General features: G+C 45.6%; 2 protein-coding genes across 2 annotated transcripts in view; one reads left to right on the top strand and one right to left on the bottom strand.

The window, feature by feature from the left end:
• The first annotated feature begins 2270 nt into the window (after positions 1–2270).
• The window catches only part of LOC106806945, a 15862-nt gene continuing 4536 nt past the window's right edge, over positions 2271–13596 (top strand). The window contains exons 1-6 of the mRNA XM_014809131.1: positions 2271–2401; positions 7645–7959; positions 9067–9707; positions 10243–10337; positions 10544–10571; positions 10915–10964. Of these exons, the coding sequence (XP_014664617.1) occupies positions 7718–7959; positions 9067–9707; positions 10243–10337; positions 10544–10571; positions 10915–10964 (1056 nt within the window). The 5' untranslated portion in view covers positions 2271–2401; positions 7645–7717. The remainder of the gene's footprint in view (positions 2402–7644; positions 7960–9066; positions 9708–10242; positions 10338–10543; positions 10572–10914; positions 10965–13596) is intronic.
• On the bottom strand, positions 3280–7038 carry LOC106806965 (sphingomyelinase C-like). The gene is made up of 5 exons (XM_014809153.1): positions 6839–7038; positions 6559–6613; positions 6138–6433; positions 5380–5681; positions 3280–4736 (listed from the first exon to the last, which is right to left on the bottom strand). The coding sequence occupies exons 1-5, from the start codon at positions 6878–6880 to the stop codon at positions 4220–4222; spliced, it is 1212 nt and encodes a 403-aa protein (XP_014664639.1). The 5' UTR covers positions 6881–7038; the 3' UTR covers positions 3280–4219.

Raw genomic sequence — 13596 nt, forward strand, 5'->3', positions numbered from 1 at the left:
TTTTATCGGCAAGGGGTGGAGAGCGAAATACAATTTTTGCAATTAAAGGATTATTGCTCAACGAAATCTGTAAAAACGAACCAGACGAGATATGACACCACAGACGGTTTGTGTCTAATAATATGCTAATATAATTGCCAAACCTAGCCTAATTTGCGATTAATTTTTTTTAAATAACAAAACCTAGCCCTTATTCATTCAATACCAAAAAATGAGCCAAAATCCGATTGAAACCTATACTGACTAATGGGCGAATGTCCCATTTTTGCCAAAAAATTGCCGTAGAATCGAAAGTACGTCCGATAGCGTGCCTTCAAAATAGGACGTTTAAATAATGGGAGCCCATAGCAGTAAACAACTATACCCAATTTCAAACCATGTGGTTCAAATGGTTCCTGAGTATGATAGTTAACCGTAGCGAAATGTTGACGGAGAACGTACGACGGACGCACGCACCCATGGCCAATGTTGTGCCCAAAGCTTGGAATCTTGACAGAACTTGAATCTTCAGCGCATCGCCAGTTGGGCAACCAATCTGAATTGGGGCAAACAGAGGTAAACAGAGCTCTGCACAAAATATGTATTATATAGGAGGTTTCAAATGTTATATCATAACTATAAGGTCGTATACCTTAATTTTCTCAATGCTGTTTGGCACCGTTCTGATATAAATATGAAATGATTCATAATAAAATAATTGGATAATATTTAAAGTATGAGGATAAAATCTGCTTCCTTAGGTTGCCACCACGCACACCACACACTCGCTGAATGAGCGGGTTGTTGAACACCAACTGTTTCAGTTGGCCCAATCTTGAGATTGGTCAGGCCAAACTAGGGATCCGCAGTTTGGGCAGCACAATCGCCGTGACAATCTCGAGATTGTGCAGATTCTAAGTTTTGCGCCGCCCCGACTACAACAGCAAGTAGCTCAGCTTCACGATTGTCAAACGGTGAAGGCTAAACAATATGTGCGTGCAATTTGCGAGAAGATAAAATTTTGCATACTTTACATTGTTTATAATAACTTCATACATTTGTGTAGCTGACTCGGTTTGAACATATTCGTATAAATCAATAAAGGGGATTTAAAGGCTGTTGCTATTTTCCTGGTATTCATAGCAGGTTTATCCACCAGCTGTGTATTCATTTAATCTCTTTTAGCTGCCTATATTGTTCTAACATCACGATTCTGAATTCTGTAAAAGTTTTAAAAAAAAAAAAAAAAAAAAAAAAAAAAAAAAAAAAAAAAAAAAAAAATAAAAAAAAACAAACAAAAAAAAAAAAAAAAAAAAAAATAAAAAAATAGTTTAAATTATTATGAACCTTTAATTTTAGCTAATTGTTAAAGTTACAACAAAACTTTTACATTATTCACGGAAGAGAACATTTCCTGCAGGATTTCCACGAGATATCATCCCGGCGGCAGTAGGTAAGAACGAAAAGCCAGAGTTGAATTCGGCAGAGCAATGGTAAATCATTTCTGTACACATGGATACCAAAAGGGAAAGCTGTTGGATATGTATTTTGTCGGCTCGTGTGAAATGACGGCTCCGAGCGGTCGAGCGATTTTGCACGATCCGCTTATCCTACCTGCTCTCTTATTTATGATTGTTTGTGACAGCGGGTGCGCGGTTACTAGCGTGTTGCCAGATTGAGCATTTGACTGTGCATTTACAAGGTGATATATAATTTAATAGGCGAACATTAGAAATAGAGAAACATCAAGACTTTGGTACATTTCGTGTTTGGCTGTAGTCTCGCAAGTACCGTCGCCGATGTTTTCTCTTAAAAGTACGGCGTACTGACGGTACTGAGCGCCTGATCTGGTTGAGCTTGTTTTTCTCGCGATATAACATAGCACATCCAAATTTCAATTTAATATGTCGCAGCAGCCTTAACGGTTATCAGGGCTGTGCGGCCAAGTATGAAATGGTCGCAGGACGAATCCCATCCGTTTATCTAATTATTTTCCTGGTTTCTGTATTTTCTATCTTTATCTTTTAACATTTTTTTTTCCACCCCATTAACGAAATATTTACATGAGTCTTATTTACACATTTTAATAACAACAATTAATTTTTACAACAATTAAAAATTAAATTTTATTAATAATAGGGTAGGGTTAGGTTAGCGTTAGGGTTAGGTTCAGGCCGTTAGGATCTCTCTGGTGTGTGTATTGGGAGACCGCTTGACATGTGTTGTGAGAATGAGCAATGATAATGATGATGTGAAAATGTCGGCTCGTGTCAGTACGACTAGTGGCGCCACTTTGGTAAACTCGCTTTCGGTAGCATTTTCACTATAAATGAACAAAGTGAGGTAAAGTTACAAATATACAAAGATTAAAATTCTGATAGTGTGAAAGAAATGTTTTCTCATGAATAAGTAGTACTGTATGGTAAGTTATGCCACATCTACTTACTTTATCATTTTCATATGTAGATGTCCATGTTTGTCAACACACTACAGGGTACCTGTACCCGCCAAAACAATTCACTCGCCAATCGCCCGCCATATGCTTCGCAGCAAATGCTTGGCGCCTTCCTGATCAGAAGCAGTGGCGGACATCTTGGAAGTGGCTGACATTTGCGGTATACCGACATTTGCTAAGTTTATTCTAGGTGCCATCGTAGAGATAAAAACGGGTAGATTTCGCCACAAGTGAGACGTGAGAGTAACGCTAGTGGTAATACTAATACTAATACTAATAGTAATAGATCATTACTAGTAGTAGTACTACAATCGCCTACATTACAGTCATTACACATTAGATGTGATTGTGTTGGAATTCTAGCCATCTGAACATCACAAACATTAGAGCCTTTCATAGACAAATCTGGCGAATTTTTGTGCATCAGAAATTGTAAACTTGTATTTGTACTTGTAGTTGTGTTTCACTGTTTGTTGTCAGAACAGAAATTGCAATCTTGATTTTTGACGTATTGCCACTGACCATGCAGTAATGATTTCATTGGTTTGTGGGAACACGCCACAAGCTCAAGAGACGACAAACTTTAAAGGGTTACCATTTCTGTTCTGACAAAGTTGTTAACGTTCAGTGCCATGATATTTTTTACAAAATAGGAGGTGATAAAAAGTGTTTCTTAGCTGATAATCCATGGTAAGTGTTTTATGATTAAAAATGGTAAGACTAAGGTTAACAAAGTGAGAAGTGTAGATATTACGTACAATTTTAATATTACATGGTCAGAAACTAAAAAAGTTTTAATACAAGCATTCACGACGTTTGTGCATGGATGGCAGTAAGGCTATATAAAAATTTCTACGGCACAATTTATTAGTCTATATATTACATTACAAATACAATAGAGAGTCACAGAATCGCAAGTTGGTATTTGGTATATAGATTGAAAGTTAATACTCTGCTAGGACCACACCATGCCAATACTTGGAGAAGTGGGTGTAGCTATTAGATCTAATCTAGCGACAATACTGGGAATCAAATGCTTATAATGCATCCATGGGTTTACTTATTGCGTTGTGAGTTGACTACTTTTTGGACCAGAAATTGTATAATTGATGATTCACCGATTATTGACATATATATGTCGTCTAATAAGGAAATAATGGGTGGGGTTAGTAGCAGTGGAACTATTCCCACGAGCTGACTTGTGTTTACGCGGACTATGTCAGCATATAATTAATCACCATTTAAAATGGAAATGGTAGAAGCACTGTGTATGTACACACATTATTGTAATTTTTCTATTTGAAAGATGGTTTCCGCCTAAGATAGATCGACGCTGCGAATACAGATAATAAGAGCTTGATATCTGAGATTGGTAAAAACGTGTCAGTGTTACTTGTCGTGCACAAGTTTGAGGCAATTATCGTCCTATCAATTAAACCTTGACTACATAACTCTGTACTGATGAAGCTCACAACGTGGGAGGCAATTATCATCCTATTAATTAAACCTTGACTACATAACTCTGTACTGATAAAGCTCACAACGTGGGAGGCAATATCATCCTATTAATAAACCTTGACTACATAACTCTGTACTGATAAAGCTCACAACGTGGGAGGCAATTATCATCCTATTAATTTGTGCTAAGAAAGGGCGCTTTCGCAGTGCGCATGTTTAGCTCTCTGCTATCGCGATAATTTTGTTATCATTCGAAAACGAAACAGAAGCGAGAGAAGCGGTTCCAGCATCCAGATTAATCTGATCGGGATTGATCCGATCCCGGCTCTACTCGGGGAACATGTATCGCCCGAGAACCGCGAAATGATCCGAGAGGTCTCGCACGGCATAGTTCTTATTTGTACATCGCTCGTCGTCCGGCCACAGATACCCGAAGCGTAGAATCTTTCCCTCGTCAAAGCAGATGGGGAAGCCTTCCTCCTGCATCGGTCGCACGGCTTCCATCGTCGCGTGGGTCGGCTTCTCGTGCGTGTGGCTGAACGCGACGTAGTCCAGCCACGAGCACGACTTCTCGTCGTCGTGAAGGTCGTTCTCCCCGTCGGACGTGCACTCTCGCTCGCCCACCGTCGCTGGCAGCGTCGCCTCGAGCGTCGCCATGACGGCCGAGAGAAGCTCGTCGTCGTCGTAGAGATCTATATTGTAGTCGCCGAGGAAGAGGACGGGTTGGTCGGGCGGGATGGCGAGGCGGTCTACGAACGCTCGCTGCTCCGCGGCCTGTCCCACTTTGATGTCGGCGTTGTCGCCCGTCTGCTGGTGTGTGCTGAAGAGGTTATACAGCTTCCACCTGCCGAATATTTGAGTTTATTTTAGGGGCGATGGATGTTCGCTTGTTTATGGTTCGTCTAACAGATGGTGCTAAACGAGCGTCAAAATTTGAATTTGTTTAGAGGTGAGGTTTATTTGTTTAGGCTGAAGATGCTATACTCCACCTGCCGAAATTTGAATTTGTTCAGGGTTCGTCTAACGGATGTGCGGTAAGCGAGCGACAAAATTTGAATTTGTTTAGGGGCGAGGTTGATTTGATTAGGCTTTGTCTAACAGATGCGTGGTAAGCAAGTGAAGGCGGATTCAGTTTGATATTTGGCCGAAATTTGAATTTATTTAGAGCAAGGCAGTGCCTAATAGACGTGTTGGAACAAGGGGCAAAATTTGAATTTGTTTAGAGGCGGGGCAAGAGTCTAACAGATTGAAACAGATCACAAACTTTGCCGTAAACGAGTGAAGGCAACTCTGTTTTACCGACGCATTTCCGAGCAAGATTGCACGGACGTTAAGTGTAAAACATGTGATATTTTTGGTGGGCCGGGGACGGTCATGTTGCGTTGCCGTGGATGTTGTCCGATTGTCTCTGACCTGCCGGACAGTAGACTTAGTGTCGCGCTTCCGCCTGAAAGAACCTAACAGAAAAAAAACTTAAAGAACTTAACCTGCCAGAGGCATCCGTCTTGTTGATCTTGGCGTAGGAGACTCCCTTCTTTGAGAACCCGTCCCACGACAGGGGGTCGGCGTTCTCGTAGATGATTGAGTCCTCCTGCACGATGGGCCAGCGAGAGGCGACAAACATCCCTCCGTTCAACACCTTGAAGCCGACTCTCATGTCGTTATCGTCGTCGGTAACGGCCTGCGGGATTATCGCTCCGACAGTGCGCGTTGTGTAGGGGAAGCCGTGTTGTGCCAGCAGGTGGCGCAACGTGAGCTTTCCGCGGAAGCAGCCGCCCATGAAAACCTCCTGACGAAAGTTATTTTAAATTTTAGTCTCGATTGAAATTATGGATCTCGTTTCGTCGGGTTTTCGATGTGCGGTTAGTGATAAGTGTATAGTCGATGCGTTGATCATGCCCATCGAAGGATGTATTACGTAACTGTAGCTGGCCGTATTACCTCGTGGATGTAGACTCTAGATGAGTGTGTGCGTGCGTGCACATGTAAGCCTGTGCGCGTGCGTGCGTATGACTGCGTTCGTACATGTGCGTGTGCGCGCCTGTATGCGTGTGTGCGTACATACGTTCATGTGTGCGTGTCTGTACGTGCAAGCATGTGCGTGTGCCTGTAAAACTTCCCGTGTATGCACCTGCATGCGTGTGTGCGTACATATGTTCATGTGTGCGTGTCTGTACGTGCGCGTGTCTGCACGTGCGCGTGTCTGTACGTGCACGTGTGCGTGTAAGACTTCCCGTGTACGCACCTGGAACCCGATGACGTCTAGGTCGGGTAGCATGCGTCTGAGCGTCGCCGGCACGCGACACGACCGCTCCCGCTGCCCGTCGTGCGACATGAACCAGTTACGCTCGAACGCGTTGTAGGAGAGAGCTGCGAGCGTGTGCGCGGGCGTATCGACGAGAGACGTGTGCGGCGCGGACGAGCGACACAGCACGGCGGTGCCCGTGTCGCACGCTGACCCCTCGCCGACCCCGCTACGCACGTACTCGAGTCCAAACACCCCGCAGTCGTCCTCCGTCGTCGTGCAGTCTGGAGCGCCCCCTGTTGGGAGACGAGCGCAGATTCATTAGAGAGGGGTTGACGGTGGGAAGGGCGTTTCGACGACCGTACCTTGTTTGTTTGTTTGTTGCGTCTCGTCTGGTGTTTGCTTGGGCAGGAAGACTTACTTTCTATCCATACTTCGGGGTCCGGTTGCAGCTGTGGTTGGCTTTCGCTAAGGACCTGTGCGTGAAAAGTTGAGAGACAGTTGAAACGTCACCGTTGTTAAATATACATGCAATCTAAAAACTGGCAACGTGTTTCATGCAAACATGAAACTACGGTATATAATATACCTGTAAACTAGTCTTTATATTGAATATATAGAATTATTGTGATGTGTGAGCTGCATTGTGAACATTTGTTTAAAGTATGAGCAGTATTTTCATCATTACAACTAGTTCTTACCGTATTGATTATGCATACGAACACAATGCTAACGAGCATCATCTTTATTGGCTTTTGCTTTCTCTGTTGCAGCTACACGTATGCAATGGACCAGGTGCATGTGTAGCAGCAAAGTGCACTAGTAAATCTGACTTTGAACACTAACCTTTACCCAAGATTTAGACCTATCATGTTCTAATCTGTTTAACGGTATCTTTGTTTTCTCATCGTGACAAAAAAGTTTCAGCGTGATCATGCATGATAAGCATTTTCACGTATGGCCATACAGTAATAGTAAGCAAGGTCACAGTGCAGTATAAATGTCAGTTCTGCACAACTTACAGTGTAAAACCCATGTTTTGTCAGTTAAATTTATAGGTTGAAAGTCTATCCTCTTGTTAGAATGCACATCGAATATTTGCTATACTGTTTTTTTGTGGTTTGGATAACAAAAAAGTACAGACAGTATTGACAAACTTAATCTAGTAGTATGACCTGGCACCATGACTGGTGTAGTCATGGTGTAGTGTGACCTCTGGCACCATGAGTGGTGTAGTCATTGGATTCGGAAATATCATTGATGTCAGAAACGAAATATTTAGTTGTTTCTTCTATTGCATAAACAGACTCGTGTTCACCTATTCTACTAATACGCTCAGGTGTGTGATGATTCATTAAACTCCCATTCTCATCATCTCACTAAAAAGTTAGTAACTAATTAGTAGCTGTGTAATTAATAAGTTATTAATTTATTATTGTGTATTAATATATTTATTTCGAATATTTGAGTTATTAATAAGGTATTATTTTTGATTGCCATTATGCAGGCTAACGACTTGACGCCATCAAGTACAATAATGTGACGCCACCCTGAGAGGCTTTGCTAGATCGGCTACAATCATGGAGATAGCTAAAGCTGTTGGCTGCTCGATCGGCAGCGAATCGCAATGGGAGACAGCAACGCAGGAAGACGACACGCTCTCGAAGGATGTGAAATCGCAGGGGACCTGTGCACTCCTCCCTCACGAGATCAAACAGGAGAGGGATGAGGATGAGGAGGAGGAGGAGGAGGCTGCTGCTGCGTCAGAGTTGGCTCAGCAAGCGAGCAGTGGGACGGACCTCACGCCACGGGAGGCAGCAGGGTAAGCATGGTGGTGCGGGTTAAAAAAAGCGGGGGGGGGGCATGTACGGACCTCACGCGCACGCGGAGGGCAGCAGGTAAAGCATGGTGGTGGGGAAGATGTGGGACGGACCTCACGCCACGGGAGGCAGCAGGTAAGCATGGTGGTGGGGAAGATGTGGGACGGACCTCACGACACGGGAGGCAGCAGGTAAGCATGGTGGTGGGGAGATGATGGGCTAAGGCTGTGGACATGCCATACCATGACAGACAGTAGGTGCAGGCGGTAGACATGGTTGGGGGGGGGACATGCCATACCATGGCAGACAGGATATGGTGCTGCGGTAGACATGCGTGGGGCGGGGCATTGCCATACCATGGTAGACAGTAGGTGCGTGGGCGTAGACATGGTGGGGGGTGGGGGGGACATTGCCATACCATGGTAGACAGTAGGTGCTGCTGGGTAGACATGCGTGCGGGGCGGGACATGCCATACCATGGTAGACAGTAGCGGTGCTGGGTAGACATGGTGGGGGGGACATGCCATACCATGGTAGACAGTAGGTGCTGGGGTAGACATGGTGGGGGGGGGGCATGCCATACCATGACAGACAGTAGGTGCAGGGGTAGACATGGTGGGGGGGGACATGCCATACCATGGTAGACAGTAGGTGCTGGGGTAGACATTGGTGGGGGGGGGGATGCCATATACCATGGCTAGACAGTAGGCTTGCGGCGGTAGACATCGTGGGGGTGGGGGACATGCCCATACCATGGTAGACAGTACGGTGCTGGGGTAGACATGGTGGGGCGGGGCATGCCATACCATTGTAGACAGTACGTGCTGGGGTAGACATCGGTTGGGCGGGGACATGCCATATACCATGACAGATAGTAGGTGCTGGGGTAGACATGGTGGGGGGGGGGGATATGCCATACCATCGCAGACAGCATGGTGGTGGGGTAGAATGCCACAGTGACAGTTGTGGTGGGGCAGGGGTGACGAGACAGTTAACCCAACACTGCAGGTAAGCTGCGCATGCTAAAGCGTGCGGCAAAACAAGTCGCAAACAATAATCTTACAATGATTTCCCTTTCTCAAAAAATTTCGATTTTTCTCATTGACAGGCACGCACACGCCCGCGACGTGTAAAGTAACGCTAAGCAGGCTCCCGCTCAGTCAAGCCGGCAGCCTACTCCTCCCTGCAACCAAAACCCGCGCGCCGACACGAGACTTGCCACGGCAACCGAAAGCTTCTTCGGTGGAGACGGAGGACGCCGAAAGCCCGAATGCGGAGTCGGAGGTCGTTGCCGTGCCGACGAGGTCGTCGCTGGCCGGCATGCGGAAAGCGAGACTGCCTAAGAGGTTCCTCATGTATGATCTTGGGAAACGCCGCGACGAGAAAGCCGCGTCTCCGGGAGAGGAGGAGAGGGCGTTGTCGCCGGGGAAGGTTGTCGCCGGGAAGTCTCCGGAGAAGGTCGTCATCGGGAAGTCTCCAGAAAAGGTCGTCATCGGGAAGTCACCGGGGAAGGCCATCCCCGGGAGGTCTCCGGGGAAGGTCATCCCCGGGAGGTCTCCGGGGAAGGTCATTCCTGGGAGGTCTCCAGGGAGCGAGGAGCGAGGGAGTGATGTGGGACCGCTCATTCCGGAAGATTCCGGCGAGCTGACGGGGTTGTCGCATCGGCGGCGACATCGAAAAAATTTCTCGACCGAAGACGTGGCTTTGACAGCGTATAGGAAACACCAGCTGAAGAAACCTCTGAAGCTAGGTAAGGCGTTTCACCGTAATAAAGCTGGTCAGGTAGAAGCGTTAGAGTAGACTGACACCGGTATCTGTAAATACCAATGATTCTTTTGATGGTTATCTATGGTCTGGTATAATGGTGTAAATTTTAATTTGTTAACTCTATCAAATAACATTAACTTCAATAAAGCTGGTCCGCTTGAAATGTTAGAGTAGACTGAAACTCATAACTGTAATGAGCAGTAATACTATCGATGATTCTCTCTGGTCTAGTACAATGGTGTTTTCTTATTAATTTATTAATTTATTAATACTTTATCGAATAACATTACCACTGTCTCCAGCTCGCGTTACAGTACCCCATACCTTGGTGTGGTAAGGGAAGCATCAATGATCAAATGCTTCATAAAATTGTGGGGAATTAAGAATCGTGACTTTGCATCATTTGGCTTACATTGTTTGTTTAATTACATTTGGAAAAGCCCTGCTTGTGCGACAAGATTGACATGGTTTGTAGTTGCTCCAAAAACCTAATAATGAACAATTATGTATCATTTTAGGTTGGAAGCGACAGATCGTTGTACGTTCCTCTATAGATGGCGCAACTAAAAAGAAGGGCGATGTTTATTATGTGACCCCGGATGGCACTAAATTGGTACGAAATCTGCATAATTCTGTGCTTGAAACCATGCTCTAAGAATGAGCTATATATAGATATCTAGATCAGAAATACCGTTAGCACTAATTGGCGAACTTTGGTCGTGATTTGTACATATATCTTGTAATTTTATGTATAAAGCAGTTTTGTAAAAAGCATATTCATTACATATCTGATTTATTCTTTTCTTTTTTTTACTGCAGCGCTCCAAGCCAAGCGTTCTTAGCTACTGTAAGTACCGCACAAAGATAGCGATATCAAAATATGTTAATGCTATGAAATTGCATTTCAGAATCTCGTTTACTCTTAAAAGTTACTAAAGTACGGATTTTAAACAATTTTCTCATGACCGTTTTCTCATAGCTCACTGCAATCCTTATTGCTATAAGTATTGCTTGCGTATCAACACTGCGTGTGTGGTAGATAATATATCGTACACAGCGCTTTCCACCACTCCGAGCACCTCTCTACAATGTGTAACTCTCTAGAGTCTAGACTGTATGTTGCACCACGACGCTTCAACGTTGTCTGGTTGTTGTGTGTAACATCGGTGTCCGTTGTTATTGTTGGGTAGTGAGACAGAAGAGCATCAAAACGCTGAACGTGAACGACTTCTCGTTTTATCCTCTCTCCTCTCTTGCTCTCTCTCTCTTCTCTCTCTTTTCTCTTGCTATATGCGTTCGGCCGTGGATAGGCTTGCCATTGTTATCCGGCGGACACCCCCCCCCCCCCCCCCCCCCCCCCCCCCCCCCCCCGCCCCCCCCCCCCCCCCCCCCCCCCCCCCCCCCCCCCCCCCCCCCCCCCCCCCCCCCCCCCGCCCCCCTTTGACATGAGCGTACCACCCCGTCCCTTATGGGTCGATCACAAGGGTTGGAGATGTGACAGAGCCAGGATAAAACACCTGCAGCGCGAGAAAGTGGGGGCGGGGGTGCTCGTCGATCAAGTGAGCGGATACGGAGGGCGGGGCGTGCGACGTCAAGCAAGAGATTACGGAGGCGGGGGTTGCCGGTCGTGAAGTGAGGGATGATGAAGGGGGGGGGGGGGGTGCCCGGTCGGTGAAGTGGGGGTATGAAGGGGGGGGGTGCGGTCGTGAAGTGAGCGGATATGAAGGGGGGGTGCCGGTCGTGAAGTGAGGGGTATGAAGGGGGGGGGTGCGGTCGTGAAGTGAGGGGTATGAAGGGGGGTTGCCGGTCGTGAAGTGAGCGGGTATGAAGGAGGGGGGGTGCCGGTCGTGAAGTGAGGGGTATGAAGGGGGTGGGGTGCCGGTCTGTAAGTGAGGGCGTATGAAGGGCCCGGGGGAGTGCCGGTCGTGAAGTGAGGGATACTGGAGGGGGGGGCGCGCGTGAATGGGGATCGGAGGGGGGTGGCCGGTCGTCAAGTGAGGGATAAGGAGGGTGGGTGCCGGTCGCGTGAAGTGAGGGATATGAGGGGGTGGTGCCGGTCGTTCAAGTGAGGCGATACGGAGGCGGGGGGCGGGGCGTCATGAAGTAAGAAGTAAGCCCGACGGAAGGTCACTTCCCCAAACACAGTTCTATGTTGTATTATGCACAAACCTTTCTTTTGATTTATTATTCATCCTTAATCGGTGATATGCCGACAATACATCGAGTGATATTGTTCACCCTTCCTTAACTACACATCTCCACAAGTGCTGTTGACAATTCCTATTATTATTCCTTGGCCTTGCACTCTTATAAAAGTCTACGTAATAGGCACAATCTAGCGCCTATCTAAAAGCGAATTTGCCACACGAGAATGAGACAGTGTGAGATCTGATCTGTTTACGGTAAGAGTTGGGAGAAATTGTATGCAGTTTATAGGGGAAGATACGTAAAGGGAGATGCCAGCCCACAGCCTAATTATTTGCATCGCTTTCGTTAGTCGCGTGTCGCGCTAAGCTGGTGGCTCCTGATTATGTGGTCTCAATGTTGTAGATATGTAATAATAACTAATATTAATATATAAATGTTCTGAATTGCGTGTTGCAAGGTGCCGGGCGGCCGAAGACCGAATCGAACCGAGCAACAAATGAACGACAAGCGCAACAACGAGTGCAGCAGAAACAAAGAAGAGCAATCCGTTAGTGCCGTGTGAACCAAGCGCAGCGAAGGCCATCTTAAGGCAAAGCCTAGCGATTAGACAGATCGCGACTGGCACGATGGGACAGACATCGAAATATTACCCACACCTGCAAACTAATGCAGCTAATGGTATGTAAATATATAATATATGTATTATATTATGTTATGTTATGTTATGTTATGTTATGTTATGTTATGTTATGTTATGTTGTGTATATGTTATGTTATGTTATGTTATGTAATATGTTATGTTATGTTATTTGTGTTGTGTTGTGTGTTGTGTTATATATGTATGTTATGTTATGTTTGCTATGTAAGCTTATATTATATTTTGTTTATATATTATATACCATATTATATCATATTATTTATACACATGCATCGATTCACCCACATTAAATTCACGTCCATTTCAGATTCGTATTGTAAATGTGATTCCGGTTTCCGGTGCAATAATAGATTCTCATAATGTTACGTATGTTCCCCTTGCAGCAAACCCTGCGGCTGGAGATAAAAAACTGAAGATGGTGATGTACAGCAGCTTTCGCCACTGAAGCGTAAAAGAGGAAGGCCCTCTAAGGCGAGTCTGGATATGAGAGGGAATGGCTACAGCGAGACACAGGGGACGACCATTTCCTCGGTACGTAGAAAAATAAATGCATGCGGTAGTCTGTACTGGCCTGCAGTGTTTGTAAGGAAATCAATGTGGTGATCGAAAGAATCTTTGTTGATATCAAAATGGAGAGCAAGCAATTGCTCGGTAGTCTTCATGCTAGGGTGATCAAATATTAAGTTCTGAAGCATGTGATTTGTGATATATTTTGTAGCAATAATACAATCTGGCAGGAAGTACAATAAAGAGGTCACTAGCTAGTGATACCTGCAATATAAACATGCATATATATATATATATATATATATATATATATTCAATTAACACTTCTGAAGTGAATATGTCCTACGTTGCAGCAAACAGGCAGGACCAGTTCAGTAAAAAGATCAGCTGACACTTAGACGAACAACCACGAGCGACCCCAGCCAGCAGCAGCCAGCTGCAACCGAAAACAGAAAACAGTCGCAATCTCCAGCCACAGACAGCCAACAGAAGCCAGCATCAGCAGTCATCAGCAGCAGCCGCAGCAAGCAGCAGCAGAAAGCAACAACCGAAGCAGCTC

This window comes from Priapulus caudatus, unplaced genomic scaffold (assembly GCF_000485595.1).
Source record: "Priapulus caudatus unplaced genomic scaffold, Priapulus_caudatus-5.0.1 Scaffold187, whole genome shotgun sequence".
Lineage (NCBI taxonomy): Eukaryota > Metazoa > Priapulida > Priapulimorpha > Priapulimorphida > Priapulidae > Priapulus > Priapulus caudatus.

Coding starts and splice junctions, on each gene's coding strand:
- LOC106806965 (XM_014809153.1), bottom strand. CDS start 6,880: ATGATGCTCGTTAGCATTGTGTTCGTATGCATAATCAATACG. Junction 6,614..6,838: donor TCGTATGCATAATCAATACG/GTAAGAACTAGT, acceptor TTTCACGCACAG/GTCCTTAGCGAAAGCCAACC. Junction 5,682..6,137: donor TAGACGTCATCGGGTTCCAG/GTGCGTACACGG, acceptor AACTTTCGTCAG/GAGGTTTTCATGGGCGGCTG.